General features: G+C 46.2%; 1 protein-coding gene across 1 annotated transcript in view; it reads right to left on the reverse strand.

Annotated features, from left to right (window-relative positions):
• Nucleotides 1–1,318: 1,318 nt before the first annotated feature.
• LOC142245330 (multidrug resistance-associated protein 1-like) overlaps nucleotides 1,319–25,886 on the reverse strand; it is a 261,385-nt gene continuing 236,817 nt past the window's right edge. The window contains exons 29-32 of the mRNA XM_075317960.1: nucleotides 25,422–25,580; nucleotides 24,934–25,100; nucleotides 23,493–23,687; nucleotides 1,319–5,939 (exon numbers count right to left, since the gene is read on the reverse strand). Coding sequence (XP_075174075.1) covers nucleotides 5,831–5,939; nucleotides 23,493–23,687; nucleotides 24,934–25,100; nucleotides 25,422–25,580 — 630 coding nt within the window. The 3' untranslated portion in view covers nucleotides 1,319–5,830. The remainder of the gene's footprint in view (nucleotides 5,940–23,492; nucleotides 23,688–24,933; nucleotides 25,101–25,421; nucleotides 25,581–25,886) is intronic.

Genomic DNA, 25,886 nt, shown 5'->3' on the forward strand with positions numbered 1-25,886 from the left:
GTTAAAATTTCCATTTCTCAGACACTTCAGATATGATGAAATTCATGAACAAACCTCGAGATGGACAAAGCAGAAACGTGTCACATCCTGGCGATATGTCAGAAACCAGATAAACTTCAAAAGGCAAAAAGGTGTAAACAAATGATATTTTCACCTTGTAAAAGGACTTTTATTATTAGGGATATAAATACTTTAAAAAGGCATTTACTTCCCAAGCAATTCATTCCTGCTGAAGGATCTACGATGTCCAGATCGGAATCTGTGCATGTCACAAATTAATAGAAATAGATTGCATATTAATAGAAGCCATGTTCACGCCTTACTGCTCAGGATCAGCAGGTCAGGGCTGAGCGGAATCACAGAGTGCATTTGACCTATTGCCTTTGATTACCTTGTATATACACTTTTTCACGGCTTGTTTTAGCTTATACTTGCCATAAAGAAATCTCCCATTTTGGTTATTGAGGAGACGTAAACAGCGTCCAGAACTGCTGGATTCCATACACTTGTGTGACCTGTGGCATAACCCTGGCCTACACAACGGCGGGAGCCATATTGTAAGGTAGCCCAAATCTAGCGAACGTGGAAGTATTATCGATTAACAAGAAGTGGATTGCTTTTTTAAAGTTATGGTGTATGTAAGGGGGTATCCACTCATGATTTAAAAAAAAAAAAACTAACTATGCAGCAGTCTTTAAACAAAAAATAAAGGTGCGTGCGCGAGCACTTTATTTTCTTTGTATTATTCCTATTAATAATTTCAATCATACATTTTTTTAAATCATTAGTGAAAAAATTATGTAGCAGTAAAGAAAAAAAAAAAAAAAAGAAAAAAGGTGCGCGCGAGCACTTTCTTTAATATAATTTTAATAATTCTTTTTAAATCATTAGTGAAAAAATTATGTAGCAGTCTTTAAAAACAAAGTGCGCGCGAGCACCATTAGTTATTATTATTATTATTAATTTCAAATATAATTTTTTAAATCACAAGTAAAAAAATTATGCAGCAGTCTTTAAGAAAAAAAAATAAAGTGTGCATGCGAGCACTTTATTTTCATTATTAATAATTTCAATATAATTATTTTTAAATCATTAGTGAAAAAATTAATTATGCAGCAGTCTTAAAAAAAGTGTGCAAGCACTTTATAGTAGTAATGATAATAATATTACTATAAAGTGCTTGCACACTTTTATAAAGACTGCTGCATAATTATTTTTTTCACTAATGATTTAAAAATTATATTATTGAAATTATTAATATTAATAATGAAAATAAAGTGCTCGCGTCCACTTTTTTTTTTTTTAAAGACTGCTGCATAATTATATTTTTACTTGTGATTTAAAAAAATATATTTGAAATTAATAATAATAATAAAAAAATAATAATAATAATAATAATAATAATAATAATAATAATAATAATAATAACGAGCCTGCCACATTTTTTTGTCCTTTCTTAAATCTGGGCTGGAAACCCCCTTTAAATGTAATTTTCCACACATAGTATTTATAATATGTCAACCAGAGTCAAATCAGTGGAATCCGTGCATCCCCCTAATGTAGAGAGCTTGCAGACTTTGAGGAGAAATCCTTAAAGGGAACCTGTCCTATTGTATCTGCAGTTCAATCTATAGGGAGTACGATGTAGAGGGGACACTGAGCAGAATAATAAGTTAGTTTGTTGGAAAAGATTCAGTAGAGCTTGTATTTTATACATGGTTAGTCTATAGGAGTCCAGTAGGCGGGCCTACAAGTTATTGACAGCTTTCTCTACAGCAGTCATACAAGAATGACTGTCAATCACAGAATAGGACCGCCCACTGGACTCTTATAGAAACATCAGAGATCTCAATGAATAAAATATAAGTTTTCCTAAAACCTTTCCCACAAAACTGTATATCAATCTGATCGGACCGTCCTGCTCTATAACACCATGTCTACAGATAAGATATTAATTTTACATGACAGGTTCCTTTTAAGAAAGGACCTTTGCATTGAAATCACTGGTAACCTACATTTTATTAATGATCGCCGTAATCCAAAATGGAAACAAGGACCAGAACCATAATCTACTTGACAAATTATAAAAGTTGTGGAGGCAAAATCCCTTTTTTTTGGAAGACAAAATGGCTACTCTACCATGTGTAGTCCACAGGAAACACCATAAGGTGTCGCTACATGTGTGGCAACAAAGTCCCTTTTATTATTGAAAAATCAAGCTGTAATATCCGATCAGTGATCCGAAAAAGTGCTCTATTATAGTACAGAGGATGCTGGTGTCTTGAAATACTGTACTTTTGAAAATATAGATAAATAGATTTATATATATTTATATTGCAGTAGAAAAGTGCAATGCTACTTGGTAGCAAAACAAAAAGTGTCAGTTTTAGAGAGAAAACAACTCACACTTTTATAGGATGCTGCCGGAGTGTCCAACGCTACACAAAATGTTCAGTTTCTCAATTTTCATCCAGACACATTGATATAAATCTCAAAATCAGCATGGCACAAATATGACTATAGTATTAGATGACCAAAACGTGAATTACTTAAATGTGGATCTGCTGGAGACCTGGTTCTTAAAGGGAATCTGTCAACCAGTATTTGCTATGTAATCTGAGAGCAGCATAATTTAGGGGCTGAGACCCTGATTCCAGCGATGTTTCACTTACTGCTCTGCATGCTGTCATTTTTATCCAATCATGCAATGTTTTCTCTGTTGCAGATCTAGACATTTTGAGCCCGGTATAACCCCGCCCCCACACCATTTATCTGTGTACACTGTATACTGACAGAAAGCTGTCAGTGGTGGGGGCGGGGTTAAACAGTAGTTGACTAGGAGGCACAAGACACTTAGTCCTGTAGTGATAATTTCCTGATAGCAATACACAGTCTATTAAGTGACACATCACTGGAATCAGGCTCTCAGCCCTTATATCATGATGCTCTCAGATTACATAGCAAAAAACTGCCGACAGATTTCCTTTAAGATCACAAATGCTTTAAATAACAAAGATAAATTAAAGATACATAAAACATAAGTAACATTTTCTCAGAAGGGGAGATGAACAGAAGGTTTAGGACCAGAGGGTTCCTGAACATAGGAAGAAGCCACAGCTGGCTGGACTAATAATAAGTGCTTTATATTCACACAGTGGACGCAGTCATTTTATGGGTTCCAGCCAAAACACAAAATGAAATGAGATTTCCGAGGAGTGGCTACCTCCACTGTGTCCCTGTACAAATGGTACACGATAATATAGAAAAACACATCCAATATAATAATCAATAAACTAGTTCTAACAGTGCTTAAAAGAACCTAAGCACTATATATATATTGGCCTTTTTTTATTTTAAATTACTAAATAGAAAAACTTGGCCGTCACCATCAACAAAAATATTTCTTCTCTTTTTCTGTATGCTCATGAATTAAAATATATAGCTTTTCTAGCTCTGTGATAAAGAAATAGGGATGAAAACCAAGTCATACATAAATTATTCATTCAAATTCCTTTTCCTGAGACTTCATGTGAAAGGCATTCCAGAATTCTCATAGAAAACCTGAAAAACGGGCACCAAGTGGCTGCACATTAGACACCTGAAAGACTGGAGCATCAGGCTTCTATATATGCGCAATATTGCGCCATTGGCATGAAAAGAATAATCTTGAGAAACACTTTGGAGGAGTGTACCATGTCTACAATTGAGGCCTGGCATGTAGCGGGAAGAATATGACCCTCAGTTATGGAGCAAATGCAATTATATACTGACAGTTGGAAAATTGCATTACTTGTCATGTACTGATCCCAAATGACTGCTTGTCCAGAGCTGCAATCACAATGCAGCTGTCTTCCCAGCTGAAACCTGAAAATCTTCTTCACTTGTTTGCACTCTTACGTTGGTGTGTACATAGGTCAGGAGATTTTTGAAAAATATGTCATGGTGACATACATCACCCATTGGCATCGATATACTTGCAGTATCAGAGTCTGAAAGTGAATAGGCGTGACCACCCGGAGATAGTGGGCGGAGGGGAGACAGAGGGTGGGATCGCCTAGCGTTAGTGGGCGTAAGTCCACACGGTCATGGAGTTCTTTATAACAGAAGCGGGGGTCTTGGGGTAAGAACCCCAGAATAAATTATTATGCAAGGAGGGCTTCGCCCACCCCTGCAAACCTCTCCTCCCCCCACCAGATCCTCACTTCCATTATAAAAGAACTCCATGACCACGTGGACTTAAAACTTACTTAATGTATATTCCACTGTTCCGCAAAAGGAAACACTGGGCCGCCTAAGCTGGTTGTGCCCATCCTATCTTCAAACCCGCTAACTCCAGGCACTCGCGCACACCATCGCTGTTCCCAGCCACTAACTCCAGGCGCTCCCGCCCACTGTCTACGGGTGGTCACACCCAGTCACTTCTGGTCCCTGATACTGCAAGTATGCCCTGGATGCCTCTGTATAAAACAGGGTAATAGACTGATATTCTGCACAGAAAAATCCCACAAACATTCAAGGTATACCAATGTATGGTGGCCCCGTGTAGGACAAAATGATAGTCTTATGACCCGCTGTTGGGTGAATGGTGGGCTATGGATACACATGGCAGAGTCTCTTAGAAAGATCCCTGCAAATTGTGATTGTAGCCCTGGATGAGAATACTTATCTTGCACTTGGACTGGTCGAGGTTTTTTTTTTTTTTTTTAAAGTAATGTATTAACGAAAAGTAGACTACTCAAAGGTGAACTCTGTCAGCACGTTGTTTCCCAAACCACCGACACGGATAGGTAGTTAGTGAGGAAAATAGATTAAAACATACCCATGTTGCTGACCAAACTAATAGCTTTCTTTTTTTTCTAAAAACCTTAAATCAGTTACGCACCCATCAGATGCCAAATGTATGGCTAATATGGATACAAGGCATGAGTCATCATCAGTGAACCCTCCCCAATCCCTAGCTTTTGCTCTTGAATGGCGTCTCTAGAGATCCCCTGTGTTGTTCGATCGGCCACACACGTATATTTAACCCATCAAGTGTTGTTGGCGTTGAGTGCCATAAGTGCTGACAAACTCCCCTTAAAGGGGCTCTCCACCTCTCTGTTAAACATCGGGAGAAGCGGATAATGTAGCATCGAAAGGATTCTACTAGGACGTGTCCATGGACGCCAAGCAAAGAATTGGATCCGCTGCCGGCTGTGCATGTGACTTGCAAAGTCATCGAAGAGTAGAGAGAAACCCTTTAAATATAGTTTTTTGGCAGTGCTGCATTATTAGAATTTTATCAATATACTATTTACACTTTCCTTCTCATATTAGTGTTTTCCCCCTTCTTAAGCCAGGTGTCTTGATCGCCATGTCTCAGTAATATACCCGAGATTTACGTGACAAAAAAAAAAAGAAAAATATGAATAAGTCACGTTGACAAAAAAATAGGCTTAACCATCAAAAACCAGGTGCTCTGCCTCTAACCATGTAATATGGCCGATGGGATCAACCAGACACATTCTGCTTTGGGTTCTAACGTCACAATGTAGGCTACAATGACCTGACCGTTCCTACTGCTGCATGCCATGACGTTAATAGCGGAAAGATACACCTAGAATATAGTGGGAGTTTAGGAAGTGGCGACGTTGAAGATGGCCATAACTTTATGAAAGAGCTATAAAATTCCAGTAAAAAAAAAAAAAATAATATATAGATGAATAATTTAGGAAAGAAAATGCATTTCTGGTCTACAATCTTCTTTGCGATTAACTGGTGGAGATTAGTTCTAGTCAATAAGCCTTCTTGTCGGAGGCTTGTCAGAAGACGGATGAGAGGCGTACGTCCATCAAACCAATCCAGAATCTTTGGCCATGTTGTAGAAAACCCCTTTTCTCTGGAGAAGGTTGCTCGGAGAGTCAAACTCCACTATTTGGCCTCTGTCAAGAACCATCACCCTAAAATCAGAAGACACAACATGTTAGATAAATGTCAGCACATCTGTGGTGCCACTGCTGCAGAAGTGACAACCGCAAGTGTCACAGTTATTAAAGTGAAGAATAAGTAACCTAAATTATGGTCAGATTGCCACATCAGCCTTTCAATCACGTAGTAGCCTTAACAAAAGGAGCCCCCTGAGTGCGGCCTTAACCCCCAAGGACTAGGCCTGTTGGGGCTTTAACAAGCAAACCCTTTATGATTTAGTGCACATAGTGGCTTAAAGAGTACCAACCACCAGGATTTTCCTATATAAACTAAAGCCAGTGCTATAGTGGCACTATCCTGCTGATTCCATACATACCTTTAGTTGTGAGATCGGATGTATACTTTCTGAAATACAGGCAAGTAAAGTTTGTGAAATGCACTGTGCAATGGACTAATAGGTGGGTCGGGTTTTTCTAGTTATTCCTGCCCCTGTCTAATGCCTGTCCTTCCTCCCCATGTCCTTCCTCCCTCCCTCCCTCCCTCCTGCCCTGTAATGACAGGGGGGAGGAAGGACAGGCAGGCAGATAGGGGCAGGAATAACTAGCAAAACCCAACCCACCTATTAGATATTCTGTAGCTGCTATCAATCAAGTGACAGTGCATTTCACAAACTTTACTTGCCTGTATTTCAGAAAGTATACATCCGATCTCTCAACCAAAGGTATGTATAGAATCAGCATGATAGTGCCAGTATAGCAATGGCTTTAGTTTATATAGGAAAATCCTGGTGGGTGGTACTCTTTAAAGGTTCTACCCAGTTTTGTTGTGCTACTTAGATACATTTTGTGTAGTTTCATTGTGAACTGTTCTTTTTTTAATCACTTTTTTGAAGAATTTTTGTGGGCTTTATTTGGGGGTACATTATACTGCAAGTAAAAAAAAAAAAAGTGTGTAGAACAATAATTTTAAATTTCTTCTAAATTGAAAATTGACAACAAAATTACCACCAGTTCTTTTTTATGATGTTCATTTTGATATACTTTGAAAAACTAACAACATATTGTAAAGTGCCTTGGGGAGGGAGAAGAAAAAAAAAAAAAAAAAAGAGAATTTTGTTTACTTACCGTAAATTCTTTTTCTTATAGTTCCGTCTTGGGAGACCCAGACCTTGGGTGTTTAGCTTCTGCCTCCGGAGGACACACAAAGTACTACACCTAAAAGTGTAGCTCCTCCCTCTGAGCTTATACACCCCCTGGTGAGCCAGTCACAGCCAGTTTAGTGCAAAAGCTGAAGGAGAATAGCCACCCACAAGTAGAACAGAGCAAGAGCCGGAACAACCGGAAACTCTGTCCACGACAACAGCCGGTGAAAACACGCGGAACAAGGAAATTGCCAACAGGCAACAGGGAGCGTGCTGGGTCTCCCAAGACGGAACTATAAGAAAAAGAATTTACGGTAAACAAAATTCTCTTTTTCTTTATCGTTCCTTTGGGAGACCCAGACCTTGGGACGTTCCAAAGCAGTCCCTGGGTGGGAAATAAACAGAAAAACTAAGAAGTAGGCAGAACCTAAGTTCACAAATGGGCGACCGCCGCCTGAAGGATGCGTCTGCCCAAGCTCGCATCTGCCGAAGCATTAGCATGCACTTGGTGGTGCTTCGAGAAGGTATGCAGGCTAGCCCAAGTGGCAGCCTGACAGACTTGTTGAGCCGTAGCCTGGTGCCTAAAAGCCCAAGAGGCACCGACAGCTCTGGTCGAGTGTGCTTTGATCCCTGGCGGGGGAGGCGCCTGCGTACTCTGGTAGGCGTCCGAAATGGTCGACCTAATCCAACATGCTAAGGTCGGCTTAGAAGCAGGGAGGCCCTTGCGCCGACCTGTGGTTAGCACAAAAAGGAGAGGTGCACCGCCTAAGCACAGCGGTGCGAGACACATAAATCCAGAGAGCACGCACCAGATCTAGAGTATGTAGAGCTTTTTCAAAGCGATGAACAGGGGCCGGACAGAAGGAAGGTAAGGTAATGTCCTGGTTAAGGTGGAAGGGAGAGACCACCTTAGGAAGAAAGTCCGGAGTCGGACGGAGAACCACCTTGTCTTGATGAAAGACTAAAAAAAGTGACTCCGAGGAGAGCGCAGCCAAATCAGAGACTCTCCTGAGAGAAGTTATGGCAACCAGAAAGGCCACTTTCTGTGAAAGACGATACAAAGAAACCTCCCTAAGAAGCTCAAAGGGGGGTTTCTGCAAGACCGTGAGAACCAAGTTAAGGTCCCAGGGTTCCAAGGGCCGCCGGTAAGGCGGAATGATGTGAGACGCGCCCTGCATGAAGGTGCGGACCTGAGCCAGCCGAGCGAGACGCCGCTGGAACAGAACTGACAGAGCCGAAACTTGTCCCTTGAGAGAGTTGAGGGACAGTCCTAGCTGCAGACCGGACTGTAGAAAAGACAGAAGGGTCGGCAAGGAGAACGGGCAAGGAGGATGGCCGGTAGAGCGACACCAGGACAGGAAAATTTTCCAAGTCCTGTGATCGATCTTAGCGGAGGAAGACTTGCGGGCCAGAGTCATAGTGGAGATGACTTCAGGGGGAATACCAGAAGCCGTCAAAATCCAGGACTCAAGAGCCACGCCGTCAATTTGAGGGCCACAGAATTCGGGCGGAAAAACAGACCTTGCGAGAGTAGGTCTGGACGGTCCGGGAGATGCCATGGCATCTCTACGGACAGTTGGAGCAGGTACGGATACCAAGCTCGCCTGGGCCAGTCCGGTGCAATGAGGATGATTCGACGACCCTCCATTCTGATCTTGCGCAGGACTCTGGGCAAGAGAGCTAGAGAGGGAAAAACTTAGGACAGACGAAACTGGGACCAGTCCTGAACCAGAGCGTCAGCAATCACTGCTGCCATGACCTTGGTGAATACCCGAGGGGCCGTGGCTAACCCGAAGGGGAGAGCCACGAATTGGAAATGATCTTCTCCTATTGCAAAGCGTAGCCAACGCTGGTGTGAAACTGCAATTGGCACATGTAGATAGGCATCTCTGATGTCGATGGACGCTAGGAAATCCCCTTGGGTCATTGAGGCAATGACTGATCGCAGAGACTCCATGCGAAAGTGCCACACCCGAACATGCTTGTTGAGAAGCTTGAGATCCAGGATGGGCCGGAAGGTACCGTCCTCTTTGGGAACTAGGAAGAGGTTTGAGTAAAACCTCTGAACCGTTCCCGGGCGGGAACTGGTACAATTACTCCGTTGGCCTGCAAGGCTGCCACGGCCTGTGAGAAGGCAGCGGCCTTGGAGCAGGGGGGAGTTGAGAGAAAAAAATCTGTTTGGCGGGCTGGAAGAGAATTCTATCCTGTAGCCATGAGAGATTATCTCTCTCACCCACTGATCGGAGACTTGTTGAAACCAAGCGTCGCCAAAGTGGGAGAGCCTGCCACCGACTAAGGACGTTGCTGGAGCGGGCAGAGAGTCACGAGGAGGCTGCCTTAGTGGCAGGACCTCCTGCGGTCTTCTGTGGACGTGCTTTTTGGCGCCAGTTGGATTTCTGGTCCTTAGCTGAGTTAGCGGACGAGGCGGAGGGCTTAGAGGACGACCAGTTCGAGGAACGAAAGGAGCGAAACCTCGACTGATTCCTACCCTGGGCAGGTTTCCTGGTCTTGGTTTGTGGCATGGAAGTACTCTTCCCGCCAGTAGCTTCTTTAATAATTTCATCCAGCTGTTCACCGAACAGCCGGGAACCAGCAAAAGGGAGCCCAGCAAGGTAGTTCTTTGAAGAAGCATCTGCCTTCCACTCTCGAAGCCACAAGATCCTGCGGATAACGAGGGAATTAGCCGAAGCCACCGCAGTGCGGTGAGCAGCCTCTAGCATGGCAGACATGGCATAAGATGAAAAAGCTGAAGCTTGAAAAGTTAAGGCAACCATCTCAGGCATAGATTCCCTGGTGAGGGAATGCATCTCCTCTAGAGAAGCAGAGATTGCTTGGAGAGCCCACACTGCTGCAAAAGTTGGGGAAAACGCGGCCCCCGCCGCTTCATACACGGATTTGGCCAGAAGGTCAATCTGACGGTCAGTTTCATCCCTAAGGGAAGTGCCATCAGCCACCGACACAACGGTCCGGGCTGAGAGCCTAGACACCGGAGGGTCTACCTTTGGGGAGTGAGACCACTCCTTGACCACCTCAGCTGGAAAGGGAAAACGGTCATCAGAACCACGCTTTACGAAGCGTTTGTCAGGACAGGCCCTGGGTTTGGTCACAGCGGTCTGAAAACTGGAGTGGTTAAAGAACACACTCTTTACTCTCTTAGGCGAGGTAAACTGGTGCTTTTCTGCCAGAGAGGGTTGCTCCTCTGACACTGGCGGATTGAGATCCAGTACAGAATTAATGGAAGCAATCAAGTCACTAAGTTCTGAGTCACCCTCGGAAAGATCAATGGGGCACATGGAGTTAGCCTCCGAGGCCCCTGTAAAGGACCTCCTCCTCATCTTGCGAGTCAGCTCTTGAATCAGAACCGCGGGATGAGGAGGGAGGGGAAACCCTGCGACGCCTCTTAGGAAGATGGGGTCTGTGCCCTGATGATGAATCCTCTGTGAGCTCCAGTGGATGGAGGTCAGATGATAGAGATCCTAAGGGACCCTTAGCAGTAGAGGCACCCTGTGAAGGGGGCTGATGCATATTCATCAAAGTCCTGGACAGAAGTCCCATGGACTCAGCAAATGACTGGGAGATAGACCTAGAGAAGGGCTCTACCCAGGCCGGGGGTTCAGCCACAGGTGCAGAAGCAGCCTGAGAGACCACTGGGGGTGAGAATCCAGGCTGTGGCACCTCCAAGTTAGAGCAGACATCACAATGTGGATAGGTTCTCGGTTCAGGCAGCAGGAGCTTACATGCAGCGCATACAGTATGCAGTATGCAGCTTCTAGTAGTCCTTGTAGAACTATATAAACCAGCCAGAGCTAGCGAGGTGCTGAAGTAAAGGGAGGCGACTGAAGATAAGTGTGGCATAGTTTTAACACAATCTCATAGTGGTGATAACTGTAGCTGTTTAAGAAGAGAAGAGTCGCCGTAAGCTGATCGATTGCTGGGACTTGCCGGGTCTCGCTGTTTGAGGACATCGCCTGTCATACGCTACATCAGCATTATGGAAGAGAAGAAAATCCACATGGTCACCTGCAACACATGCTACATGTTTACGGATCTGCCGCACAAGAAATTCAACTTCACCTGTCAAAAGTGCAAACTTGTTGCCCTCTTAGAGGAAAAGGTGCGGGGACTGGAAGAAAGAATAGCAACTTTGAAGCTAATTAAAGAACATGAGGACTTCTTGGACGAGGCAGAAGCAACAATTCAGGATATGGAAAGTGAGAAAAGCTTCAGAACACATACAGAGGCTGAAAAGTGGACACATGTGACCAAAAGAAGCCAGCGGATCAAGTGGTCGGCACCACCCACACAGCTTAGCAACCAATATGAAGCCCTCATGCTGGAGAACGAAAATGGCACAGCTCAGGATGATACTGTCTCTACAGGAGAAGACACAGTATCATCAAAATAAGTTACTTTGTCAACAAAAGCAGAAACAAAAGACACTCAAAAGCACTCAGGAGCAACAAGCAGTGCATCCAGAAAGAAAAGAAGAGTGGTAGTTATGGGCGACTCACTACTAAGAGGCACGGAGGCAACTATCTGCAGGCCGGACATAACCGCACGAGAAGTATGCTGCCTCCCTGGAGCAAAAATCAAGGATGTGGCCAACAGGATACCAACTATCCTCGGATCCAAGGACGAATACCCGTTCCTATTGATACATGTAGGAACAAACGACACGGCAAGAAATGATCTGCCAACTATTTGTGAAGACTTTGAAATTCTGGGGAAGAAAATAAAGGAACGGAACGTACAGGTTGTTTTCTCATCAATCCTCCCAGTCGATGGCCATGGTGTCAGAAGATGGAATAGGATACTAGATTTGAACAACTGGCTACGACGGTGGTGCAGGCAGCAAGGATTTGGATTCTTAGACCATGGAGTGAATTACCTCTACGATGGACTTCTCGCAAGAGACGGGATACACCTCACAAAACCTGGGAAACACACGTTCGCCAGAAGGCTTGCCACACTCATCAGGAGGGCTTTAAACTAGAAGAAGAGGGGATGGGAGAAAAAACAGCAGACAAGAACATGCAGCAGAAGGACAAATTAATCAAGGAAACTAGATGCCGTAAAGAGGACCCAAGACAGGGTACTAAGAAGGAAGCTGAGAAAAGGGGAGCAAAACTTCTTTCCTGCATGCTGACCAATGCAAGAAGCCTGACCAATAAGATGGAGGAACTGGAGCTGGTAATGTATGAGGAGAAATACGACATAGTAGGAATAACTGAGACATAGTTAGATGATAGTTATGACTGGGCGGCTAACCTGCAAGGATATGAATTGTTTAGGAGGGATCGTAAAAAAAGGAAAGGGGGTGGAGTCTGTCTATATATAAAGTCGAGTTTAAAGCCCAGACTAAGAGAAGATATTCAAGAGGGAAATGAAGAGGTGGAGTCTCTATGGGTGGAGATACAAGGAGGGAAAACTAATAAAATCCTCATAGGGGTTTGTTATAAGCCACCAAATATAACAGAAACCACTGAAAATGTATTATTGAAACAAATAGACAAAGCAGCAAATCACAATGAGGTGATTATTATGGGGGACTTCAATTACCCCGATATAGACTGGGAAACTGAAACCTGTGTATCTCAGAAAGGAAACCGGTTTCTGTCAGTAACTAAGGATAATTATCTGTCCCAACTTGTGCCGGGCCCAACTAGAGGGGCAGCCCTTCTGGACTTCATTTTAAGCAACAGGCCAGATAGAATAACAGACGTACGAGTGGATGGGCACCTAGGGAATAGTGACCACAATATAATACAATTCCACTTGTCCTTTAGTAAGGTGCCTTGGAGGGGGGTTACAAAAACGCTGAATTTCAGGAAAGCAAAGTTTGATCAACTTAGAGAAGACCTTCGCCAAATTGATTGGGACAATTTCCTCAAAAATGGGAGCACAGAAAATAAGTGGGAAATTTTTAAATCGGTATTAAACACCCACTGCGAGCTAGCCATACCATACAGAAATAAAAGGGCTAGGAACAGGAGAAAACCAATGTGGCTTAATAAGGATGTAAAAGGGGCAATGAATAATAAGAAAAAGGCATTTAAAAAGCTAAAACAAGAAGGCAGCGAGGAAGCATTAAAAATATATAGAGAAAAAAATAAAATGTGTAAAAAACAAATATATTTAGCAAAAGTAGAAACTGAGAGACTCATTGCTAAGGAAAGCAAAGCAAATCCCAAACTATTCTTTAATTATATAAACAGAAAAAAGATTAAAATTGATGGTGTTGGCCCTTTAAAGAATAATGAGGGTAAAATCATAGAAAGCGATGTGGGAAAAGCAAATGTTTTAAATACTTTTTTCTCAACTGTGTTCACACAGGAAAAGCATATGCCAGGGGAAATGCAGAGTGATCATGTAAATGCCCCATTAAGTATGACCTGCCTAACCCAGGAAGAAGTGCAGAACCGACTAAAGCTGGTGTCACACTAAGCGACAGCGACAACGACGTCGCTGTTACGTCACCATTTTCGGTGACGTAACAGCGACCTTGTAAGTCGCTGTTATGATCGCTGCTTAGCTGTCAAACAGCAGAAGCAGCGATCATAACGTCGCTGTGCTACATGTGCAGAGAGCAGGGAGCCGCGCTTAGCGCTGGCTCCTTGCTCTCCTAGGTGCAGTACACATCGGGTTAATTAACCCGATGTGTGCTGCAGCTACATGTCACAGTGCAGAAAGCAAGGAGCCGCGCGCACTGCTTAGCGCTGGCTCCTTGCTCTCCTTGCTACAGTATGCATCGAGTTAATTACCCGATCCATACTGCAGCCACATGTCACAGTGCAGGAGCCGGCACTAGCAGCAAGAGCGGAGGCTGGTAACCAGCGTAAACATCGGGTAACTAGGGAAAGGTCTTCCCTTGGTTACCCGATGTTTACGCTGGTTACAGCTTACCGCAGCTGCCAGTGCCGGCTCCTGATCGCTTCATTTCGTCGCTCTCTCGCTGTCACACACAGCGATGTGTGTGTCACAGCGGGAGAGTGACGACCAAAAAATGAAGCTGGACATTCAGCAACGACCGGCGACCTCACAGCAGGGGCCAGGTCGTTGCTGGATGTCACACACAGCGACAGCGACGGGACGTCGCTGCAACGTCACAGAAAATGGTGACGTAGCAGCGACGTCGTTGTCGTCGTCGTTATGTGTGACACCAACATTAGTAACATTAAAATTGACAAATCACCAGGCCCTGATGGCATTCACCCTCGGGTATTAAGGGAGTTAAGTAATGTGATAGACAGGCCTCTATTCCTTTTATTTAAAGACTCTATAGAAACTGGGTCTGTTCCATTGGATTGGCGGCTAGCAAATGTGGTACCAATATTCAAAAAAGGGTGCAAAAGGGAACCTGGAAACTATAGGCCGGTAAGCTTAACATCTGTTGTGGGTAAAATGTTTGAAGGGTTTTTAAGGGATACTATTATGGAATGTCTCAATGTTAATAACTGTTTAACTCCATATCAACATGGATTTATGAAGGATCGCTCCTGTCAAACTAACCTGATCAGCTTCTATGAGGATGTAAGCTCTCACATGGACCGAGGAGAATCATTGGATGTCATTTATCTCGACTTCGGTAAAGCATTTGACACTGTCCCACATAAAAGACTGCTAAGTAAAATGAGAAAGCTTGGGCTCGGGGAAAATGTGTGTAGATGGGTAGGTAGCTGGCTTAGTGGTAGAAAACAAAGAGTGGTTATTAATGGTGCATACTCAGATTGGGCCAGGGTTACTAGTGGGGTGCCACAGGGGTCTGTATTGGGCCCCCTACTATTTAATATATTTATTAATGATCTGGTGGATGGTTTACAGAGTTAAATATCAGTATTTGCAGATGATACAAAACTATGTAAGGTAGTTAACACAAAGGAGGACAGTTTTCAACTACAGATGGACTTGAGTAAATTGGAGAATTGGGCTGAAAAATGGCAAATGAGGTTTAACACAGATAAGTGTAAGGTTATGCACATGGGAAGGAGAAACAGATGCTACGATTACTTACTAAATGGGAAACTGCTGGGGAAATCAGACATGGAAAAAGACTTAGGCATCTTAGTGAATAAGAATCTAAATTGGAGTGCCCAGTGTCAGGCAGCAGCCACCAAAGCAAATAGGGTGATGGGATGCATTAGAAGAGGTCTGGGGGCACGAGATGAAAACATCATTCTCCCTCTGTACAAATCACTAGTCAGACCACACTTGGAGTATTGTGTGCAATTTTGGGCGCCGGTGCTGAAGAAAGACATTACTGAACTTGAAAGGGTTCAGAGGCGGGCTACTAAAATAATAAATGGAATGGGTGCATTACAATACACGGAAAGGTTATCAAAATTAGGTCTATTTACTCTAGAAAAGAGAAGACTTAGGGGAGACCTAATAAATATGTACAAATATATCAGAGGGCCATATAGAGATCTCTCCCATGATCTGTTTGTACCAAGGACTATGACAAGAACAAGGGGGCATTCTTTTCGATTGGAGGAAAGAAAATTCCTACATCAGCATAGAAGAGGGTTCTTCACGGTAAGAGCAGTGAGGCTCTGGAACTCTCTTCCTGAGGAAGTGGTGATGGCCAACTCACTGAATGAATTTAAGAGAGGAATGGATGCATTTCTTGTTAGCAAAAGTATAGAAGGTTATAAATAGCATAATCTTACAGGTAGATAGAAGAGCGACCAAGATTATTAGAGGAATGGGTGGGCTGCAATACCAAGACAGGTTATTAAACTTGGGGTTAGTTAGTTAGGAAAAACAAAGGCTTAGAGGGATCTAATCACAATGTATAAATATATGAGGGGACAGTACAGAGACCTTTCCAAAGATCTCTTTACACCTAGGCCTGCGACTGGAACACGGGGGCATCCGCTACGTCTTGAGGAAAGAATGTTTAATCATAATCACAGATGAGGACTCTTTACTGTACGAGCAGTGAGACTATGGAGCTCTCTGCCGTATGATGTTGTATTGAGGGATTCACAAGTAAAATTTAAGCAGAGCCTGATCGCATTAATTGAAAAATATAATATTACCAGTTATGTATATTGGATTTTATGACAGGGTGTTGATCCAGGGAACTAGTCTGATTGCCGTATGTGGAGTCAGGAAGGAATTTTTTTCCCCATTGGAGCTTATTTGACACATTGGGGTTTTTTTGCCTTCCTCTGGATCAACATGTTAGGCTACGGGTTGAACTAGATGGACTTAGAGTCTCCCTTCAACCTTAAAAACTATGAAACTATGAAACTATGTATAAGCTTTGGAGCCTTGCTCCTCGTGTGAGACATGCTGCTGGAGTGGGTACAACTTCTACAAAGAGAATGAACCCCAGGGAGTATATACAGAGGTCCACAACCAGAGACCGGCTGTGGCTTACAAGACCGCTGGAAGCGGTGTTGTGTGCCCTCCAGATCCCGAAGCCCGGACCCCCAATGCACAGCACCTCAGCAGGGATGGCCCAGCGCAGAGTGAACGCTGTCCAAGAAAATGGCCGCCGGTGCGAAGAGGGGGGGCGGGACAGGGGGCGTCCCTGTAGGAAGGCGGGATCTGGAGGGCCATAGAGACCTGCAGGGGAGGAGTCACTCACAAGCAGTGGGGAGTGTCCCTCCCCTGTGCAGGACGGCCGCCGGGAGGAGCCGTGCCTGTACCTCTGCATGAGTGACATGCGAGGGCAGGTTACAGAAACTAGGCCTCTGGCAAAGCCGGGGCCTAAATTTGAGCAGTGAGGCCGACACGCAGGCACCATCGGCGCGGTTCTCGGGCGAAAGCCAGAGAACCCGCCGGAAATGCCAAAAACAAGTACAGCAAACACACTCTCCCCATACAATAAAGGACAGAGACCCCCAACATATGAATGTCTCAGGTACTTAGCTGCTGAGACGCAGGGCCAGGTCCCTGGGGACGAGTGCTCCGGTCCAGCAGAGTCCTGAAGGGGCTGTGGACGGAGACCGGTCTCCTGCCAGGCATGAAGACCGCGCTGGCTCCCACTTCAATCCAGAGCCCAGGAGGGATGGTGAAGGAGCACGGCATGTAAGGCTCCAGCCTTGGAAATCAACCTTACAACACCACCGACACAGTGGGGTGAGAAGGGACATGCCGGGAGTCCAGACGTGGACCCGCACTTCTTCAATCTCTTTCCAAAAAGCAAAAAAATCATATGAGAATGAATGTGTGGATGTATGCCTCCTGAACACACAAAGCGATAAACTGGCTGGGACTGGCTCACCAGGGGGTGTATAAGCTCAGAGGGAGGAGCTACACTTTTTAGTGTAGTACTTTGTGTGTCCTCCGGAGGCAGAAGCTAAACACCCAAGGTCTGGGTCTCCCAAAGGAACGATAAAGAAAAAGAGTATTTTGTTTACTTACCGTAAATTCTTTGTCTTATAGTTCCGTATTGGGAGACCCAGACCTTGGGTGTTTAGCTTCTGCCTCCGGAGGACACACAAAGTACTACACCTAAAAGTGTAGTTCCTCCCTCTGAGCTTATACACCCTCTGGTGAGCCAGTCCCAGCCAGTTTAGTGCAAAAGCTGAAGGAGAATAGCCACTCACAAGTAGAACAGAGCAAGAGCCGGAACAACCGGAGACTCTGTCCACGACAACAGCCGGTGATAACACGCGGAACAAGAAATTGCCAACAGGCAACAGGGAGGGTGCTGGGTCTCCCAATACGGAACTATAAGAAAAAGAATTTACGGTAAACAAAATTCTCTTTTTCTTTATCGTTCCTTTGGGAGACCCAGACCTTGGGACGTTCCAAAGCAGTCCCTGGGTGGGAAATAAACAGAAAAACTAAGAAGTAGGCAGAACCTAACTTCACAAATGGGCGACAGCCGCCTGAAGGATGCGTCTGCCCAAGCTCGCATCTGCCGAAGCATGAGCATGCACTTGGTAGTGCTTCGAGAAGGTATGCAGGCTAGTCCAAGTGGCAGCCTGACAGACTTGCTGAGCCATAGCCTGGTGCCTAAAAGCCCAAGAGGCACCGACAGCTCTGGTCGAGTATGCCTTGATCCCCGGTGGGTGAGGCACCTGAGTACTCTGGTAGGCGTCCGAAATAGTCGATCTAATCCAACGGGCTAAGGTCGGCTTAGAAGCAGGGAGGCCCTTGCGCCGACCTGAGGTTAGCACAAAAAGAGAGGTGCACTGCCTGAGCGCAGCGGTGCGGGACACATAGATCCGGAGAGCACGCACCAGATCTAGAGTATGCAGCGCTTTTTCAAAGCGATGAACAGGGGCCGGACAGAAGGAAGGTAAGGTAATGTCCTGGTTAAGGTGGAAGGGAGAGACCACCTTAGGAAGAAAGTCCGGAGTCGGACGGAGAACCACCTTGTCTTGATGAAAAACTAAAAAAAGGTGACTCCGAGGAGAGCGCAGCCAAATCAGAGACTCTCCTGAGAGAAGTTATGGCAACCAGAAAGGCCACTTTCTGAGAAAGACGATACAAAGAAACCTCCCTAAGAGGCTCAAAAGGGGGTTTCTGCAATACCGTGAGGACCAAGTTAAGGTCCCAGGGATCCAAGGGCCGCCGATAAGGCGGAATGATGTGAGACGCGCCTTGCATGAAGGTGCGGACCTGAGCCAGCCGAGCGAGACGCCGCTGGAACAGAACTGACAGAGCTGAGACTTGTCCCTTGAGAGAATTGAGGGACAGTCCTAGCTGCAGACCGGACTGTAGAAAAGACAGAAGGGTCGGCAAAGAGAATGGCCAAGGAGGATGGCCGGTAGAGCGACACCAGGACAGGAACATTTTCCAAGTCCTGTGATCGATCTTAGCGGAGGAAGACTTACGGGCCAGAGTCATAGTGGAGATGACCTCAGGAGGAATACCAGAAGCTGTCAAAATCCAGGACTCAAGAGCCACGCCGTCAATTTGAGGGCCGCAGAATTCAGGCGGAAAAACGGACCTTGCGAGAGTAGATCTGGACGGTCCGGGAGATGCCATGGCATCTCTACGGACAGTTGGAGCAGGTCCGGATACCAAGCTCGCCTGGGCCAGTCCGGTGCAATGAGGTTGACTCAACGGCCCTCCATTCTGATCTTCCGCAGGACTCTGGGCAAGAGGGCTAGAGGGGGAAACACGTAGGACAGACGAAACTGGGACCAGTCTTGAACCAGAGCGTCCGCGGCGAAGGCCTGAGGATCGTGGGAGCAAGCCACGTAAACAGGAACTTTGTTGTTGTGACGGGATGCCATTAGGTCCACATCCGGAGTGCCCCATTTGCGGCAGATCGACTGAAATACTGCCGGGTGCAGGGACCACTCGCCACTGTCCACGGTTTGACGGCTGAGATAATCTTCCTCCCAGTTTTCCACGCCTGTGATGTGGACTGCGGATATGGTGGACTTGGAGTCCTCCGCCCATTGAAGGATGCGTTGTACCTTCATCATTGCCAGGCGGCTGCGTGTCCCGCCTTGGTGATTGATGTAGGCAACCGCTGTCGCGTTGTCTGACTGGACTCGAATGTGCCCTGGCATCCGTGGTGAGGATCACCCAGGTCGGGGCCAGGAAGGAGCGCCCTTGGGACAGGGAGAGGGGCCGAAGCCACCACTGAAGAGAGCTCCTGGTCCGTGGCGACAGAGTCACTAACCTGTGTAAGGAGGAAGGCCGCTTGTCCCAACAGCGGAGAATGTCCAGCTGCAGGGGGCGCAGATGGAACTGGGCAAAGGGAACAGCCTCCATGGAAGCCACCATTTGACCCAGCACCTGCATCAGACGCCTGAGGGTATAACGGCGGGGCCTCAGCAGAGAGCGCACCGCTAGCTGGAGTGACTGCTGTTTGACTAAGGGCAACTTCACAAGTGCCGGCAAAGTCTCGAACTGCATCCCTAGGTACGTGAGACTCGGTCGGAGTCAGAGTGGATTTGGGAAGATTGACAAGCCACCCGAATTGGGCTAGAGTGGCGAGAGTGAGCGAGACACTCCGCTGACAGTCTGCACTGGATGGAGCCTTGACTAGAAGGTCGTCCAGGTAAGGGAGCACTGCCAACCCCTGGAGGTGCAGAACCGCAATCACTGCTGCCATGACCTTGGTGAATACCCGAGGGGCCGTGGCTAACCCGAAGGGGAGAGCCACGAATTGGAAATGATCCTCTCCTATTGCAAAACGTAACCAACGTTGGTGTGAAACTGCAATTGGCACATGTAGATAGGCATCTCTGATGTCGATGGACGCTAGGAAATCCCCTTGGGTCATTGAGGCAATGACTGATCACAGAGACTCCATGCGAAAGTGCCGCACCCGAACATGCTTGTTGAGAAGCTTGAGATCCAAGACGGCCGGAAGGTACCGTCCTTTTTGGGAACTAGGAAGAGATTTGAGTAGAAACCTCTGAACCGTTCCCGAGCGGGAACTGGTACAATTACTCCGTTGGCCTGCAAGGATGCCACGGCCTGTGAGAAGGCGGCGGCCTTGGAGCAGGGGGGAGTTGAGAGAAAAAATCTGTTTGGCGGGCTGGAAGAGAATTCTATCTTGTAGCCGTGAGAAATGATCTCTCTCACGCACTGATCGGAGACTTGTTGAAACCAAGCGTCGCCAAAGTGGGAGAGCCTGCCACCGACTAAGGACGTTGCTGGAGCGGGCAGAGAGTCACGAGGAGGCTGCCTTAGTGGCAGAACCTCCTGCAGTCTTCTGCGGATGTGCTTTTGGGCGCCAGTTGGATTTCTGGTCCTTAGCTGAGTTAGCGGACGAGGCGGAGGGCTTAGAGGACGACCAGTTGGGAGGAACGAAAGGAACGAAACCTCGACTGATTCCTTCCCTGGGCGGGTTTCCTGGTCTTGGTTTGTGGCATGGAAGTACTCTTTCCGCCAGTAGCTTCTTTAATAATTTCATCCAGCTGTTCACCGAACAGCCGGGAACCAGCAAAAGGGAGCCCAGCAAGGTACTTCTTTGAAGAAGCATCTGCCTTCCACTCTCGAAGCCACAAGATCCTGCGGATAACGAGGGAATTAGCCGAAGCCACCGCAGTGCGGTGAGAAGCCTCTAGCATGGCAGACATGGCATAAGATGAAAAAGCTGAAGCTTGAGCAGTTAAGGTAACCATCTCAGGCATAGATTCCTTGGTGAGGGAATGCATCTCCTCTAGAGAAGCAGAGATGGCTTTGAGAGCCCACACTGCTGCAAAAGTCGGGGAAAACGCGGCCCCCGCCGCTTCATCGACAGATTTGGCCAGAAGGTCAATTTGACGGTCAGTGGAATCCTTGAGGGAAGTGCCATCAGCCACCGACACAACGGTCCGGGCTGAGAGCCTAGACACCGGGGGGTCTACCTTTGGGGAGTGAGACCACTCCTTGACCACCTCAGGTGGAAAGGGAAAGCGGTCATCAGAACCACGCTTTGGGAAGCGTTTGTCAGGACAGGCCCTGGGTTTGGTCACAGCGGTCTGAAAACTGGAGTGGTTAAAGAACACACTCTTTACTCTCTTAGGCGAGGTAAACTGGTGCTTTTCTGCCAGAGAGGGTTGCTCCTCTGATACTGGCGGATTTGAGATCCAGCACAGAATTAATAGAAGCAATCAAGTCACTAAGATCTGAGTCACCCTCGAGATCGATGGGGTACATTGAGTTAGCCTCCGAGCCCCCCGTAAGGGCATCCTCCTCATCTTGCGAGTCAGCTCTTGAATCAGAGCCGCGGGATGAGGAGGGAGAGGAAACCCTGCGCCTTCTCTTAGGAGGACGGGGTCTGGGACCTGATGATGAATCCTCTGTGAGCTCCGATGGACGGAGGTCAGAGGATAGGGATCCTAAAGGACCCTTAGCAAGAGCATTAGAGGCACCCTGTGCTGCTGGGACGCAGGGCCAGGCCCCTGGGGATGAGTGCTCCGGTCCAGCAGAATCCTCAAGGGGCTGTGGATGGAGACCGGTCTCCTGCCAGGCATGGAGACCGTGCTGGCTCCCACTTCAAGCCAGAGCCCAGGAGGAATGGTGAAGGAGCACGGCATGTAAGGCTCCAGCCTTGGAAATCAACCTTACAACACCACCGACACAGTGGGGTGAGAAGGGACATGCCGGGGGTCCAGACGTGGACCCGCACTTCTTCAATCTCTTCCAAAAAAGGAAAAAAAAAAATAAATCATGAGAATGCATGAGTGGATGTATGCCTCCTGAACACAAAGCAATAAACTGGCTGGGACTGGCTCACCAGGGGGTGTATAAGCTCAGAGGGAGGAGCTACACTTTTAGGTGTAGTACTTTGTGTGTCCTCCGGAGGCAGAAGCTAAACACCCAAGGTCTGGGTCTCCCAAAGGAACGATAAAGAAAGACATTTTGATCTCCATCTTCTCACCTGTGATACGATTAAGTCAACAGAGAGAATTGGATCATACTATGCTGAACCTCCAATCAAACCTTGACAAAGTGATCATAGCTTGATCCAAGTATCACTAATATAATTGATCCAATTCTCTTGCATAAAAGAACACACACTTATGAGAATGCAGCATCAGTCGTATACTCCATAAATGTGGCCTTTATGGAAGAGTAGCCAAGAAGAAAGGCATTATTAAAAGCAAGCTATAAGGAGCCCTATTTGCAGTTTTCAAATGCTATGAGGGGATACAGCAAGTATGTGGAAAAGGTGCTCTGGTCAGATGAGACCAAAGTAGAACTTTTTGGGCTTAATGCAAAATGCTATGTGTTGCAGAAAACTAACACTGCACATCACCCTGAAAACACCATCCACGCTGTCAAACATGGTGGTGGCAGCATCATGCTGTGGGCAGACTTTTCTGCAGCAGGGCCCGGAAAGCTGGTTAGAGTGGATGGGAAGATGGATGTAGCTACATGCAACATATTCCTGGAGGAAAACATTTTAGAGGCTGCAAAAGACTTGAGACTGAGGTTTAGGTTCACCTTCCAGCAGGTTAACAACTATAAATATACTGTCAGAGCTGCACTGGATGGTTTAGATCAAAGCATGTTCATATATGTGTGAATGGTCCAGCCTCAGTCCAGACCTATATCCCATTGTCTACATACAATTGCATGTCATAATTTTCAGATTTATAATTCTAAACATTTAGAAACCTATGTCATGTATAATTTCCTTTACACTTGTAAAACTTGTAAGACTTATTAAATGCCACGTAGAATTCAGAAGATCAGACATAAGTGGTTAGAAACCACATCTGTCTTCATCACCAGGGTCACTGTCTTGGCCATCTCTGACATTCCTGCATATGGGGGTGAGGCGGTCATCATGGGGCTAATATGCGGTGTAATGCCGCCCCAAGTGGTCAATATTCCTTAAGTGCCACAACAGTCAAACTTTGGTAAAAATCAAGAGATGATCCCTTTTGGGATTCTACACATCAACTAAGACCGATTTTCACATGTCCACATTTTGAGATAAGTTTCCAGACTGTGGACCCGTGTGTGGTTCAGAAACTGTGGTCTTCACACAGACTGAAGCCCAGAGTGTTATTTATGCTTCCACCTGCCATACCTTGTATAGTCCATTATTGTATTGAGTCTATGAGCAATAGTGATTACAGTACAATCTTCAAATTCTTTTCTGATGGTCGACTGAATTAGTCCATCAGTCTCCAGGTCCACGGCAGCAGTGGCTTCATCTAGCACCAGGATTTTTGTCTTACGGAGAAGTGCTCTTGCCAAGCATACTAGCTGACGCTGGCCAATGCTATAAACAAGAAAAGAAAAAACTAAGTGACGACATAATATATACAGGATAGGGCAGAACTTGCTGATCACTGGGGGTACAAGTGATCATGAGATCAGAGCTCTGGAACTCCGAGAATGGCGCTCTGCAGCCTCATCCTTAATGGTGTGGAGGTGTGCATTCTTTTCCTCTGCTTCATTCATAGTCTATGACACTGCCGGACATATATGAACGTTTTATTCAGCAGAACTATAAACAATGAATGCAGCGGAGCATGTGCACTTTTATTCCAGTAAGAACAGGGCTGCGCAGTGCCATTCTTGGGGTGGGACCGGACAGGGCTGCACAGTGCCATTCTTGGGGTAGGACAGAGCTGCGCAGGGCCATTCTTGGGGTAGGACAGAGCTGCGCAGTGCCATTCTTGGGGTAGGACAGAGCTGCGCAGTCCCATTCTTGGGGTAGGGGACAGAGCTGCGCAGTCCCATTCTTGGGGTAGGACAGAGCTGCGCAGTCCCATTCTTGGGGTAGGACAGAGCTGCGCAGTCCCATTCTTGGGGTAGGACAGAGCTGCGCAGTCCCATTCTTGGGGTAGGACAGAGCTGCGCAGTCCCATTCTTGGGGTAGGACAGAGCTGCGCAGTCCCATTCTTGGGGTAGGACAGAGCTGCGCAGTCCCATTCTTGGGGTAGGACAGAGCTGCGCAGTCCCATTCTTGGGGTAGGACAGAGCTGCGCAGTCCCATTCTTGGGGTAGGACAGAGCTGCGCAGTCCCATTCTTGGGGTAGGACAGAGCTGCGCAGTCCCATTCTTGGGGTAGGACAGAGCTGCGCAGTCCCATTCTTGGGGTAGGACAGAGCTGCGCAGTCCCATTCTTGGGGTAGGACAGAGCTGCGCAGTCCCATTCTTGGGGTAGGACAGAGCTGCGCAGTCCCATTCTTGGGGTAGGACAGAGCTGCGCAGTCCCATTCTTGGGGTAGGACAGGGCTGCACAGCCCCATTAGGCCAGAGCTGCACAGTCCTAAATTTGGGGAGCCCAGAGTTTGGAAATGCTTGGTGTCAGACTCCTAGCGATCAGCAGATTATCCCTTATACTATGGAACCAATGGTAGGTGTGTGAGTGGTGGCTTCATCAGTATTTTGCACCTGTTCTGCCTTCATGGCGGCCTGTTGCAGCCTAGTTGCACTGATATTGTGGCCTGGTGTTGGTAAATACATCCACCTTTTTCTGTGATCTCTATAGGAAGATTTTACTTGATCGCACATCTCACCTGAGATTTTCCCCTCCCTCTGCACACTCATGGTTGAGCTTGTCGGGAAGACCTGAAATAAAATTCTTAAGATGTGCAAGCTCCAGGGATGTCCAGATCTCTTCATCTGAATACTTTTCGAAGGGGTCAAGGTTCATTCTAAGGGATCCCGAAAACAAGACTGGATCCTGTAGACGAAAAATGATAGGACAATCAATGGGGTTTCCCATTTAACATAAATGTTGGGAGATTATTCCAGCTTTCATACAAGTGCAAAAAGTAAAATGTGAACAGAACCCAGTGTTTATGGCCTCCTAAACAACTGTACAGAAGTAATAAATCACTTTTTGTGATCTTTGCAATTTTACTATGATGCAAAATCTCTCATTAAAAACCATTGGAGAGAAAAGAGCGATCAAAAATCTGCAATCTGTAAGGTACTAAGGTGCCTAGTAAAAGGATAAATATATGTGCATAGAACAAAAAAAATATCCAGAGAAGAGGGGTACCTGTGGAATAATAGTAATTTTAAATCGAAGATCATGGAGACCAATCTTGGCTATATTGCAGCCATCTATAATGATATCCCCAGAGGCAGCCTCATTGATGCGAAACAGTCCAAGTGTAAGAGAAGACTTCCCTGCTCCAGTTCTGCCAACAATCCCAATCTGCAAAATGGAAGAATAGAAAAGTAAGTATACAAAGATAGACTCGAAGGCATCGATCATCTAAAAATGCAACTTTACAGGGATTGTCCAGTGAAGAACAAAACATAACGCCCTGCTTTTATATGTACAGACTATTTACTCATATACCTTAAATAATCCAAGTGCCCTAATTCAGCTTTATTTCTGCCAAATGACAGCAAGTGACCAGTACAGTAGCATACTGGCTAACTAAAGCATTTCAATAGGTGTAGCAGAATCTGTCATATGTGATGCATAGGTAGAAAGGGGGCTGGCTCACCAATGAGA

This window comes from Anomaloglossus baeobatrachus, chromosome 7 (assembly GCF_048569485.1).
Source record: "Anomaloglossus baeobatrachus isolate aAnoBae1 chromosome 7, aAnoBae1.hap1, whole genome shotgun sequence".
Classification (NCBI taxonomy): domain Eukaryota; kingdom Metazoa; phylum Chordata; class Amphibia; order Anura; family Aromobatidae; genus Anomaloglossus; species Anomaloglossus baeobatrachus.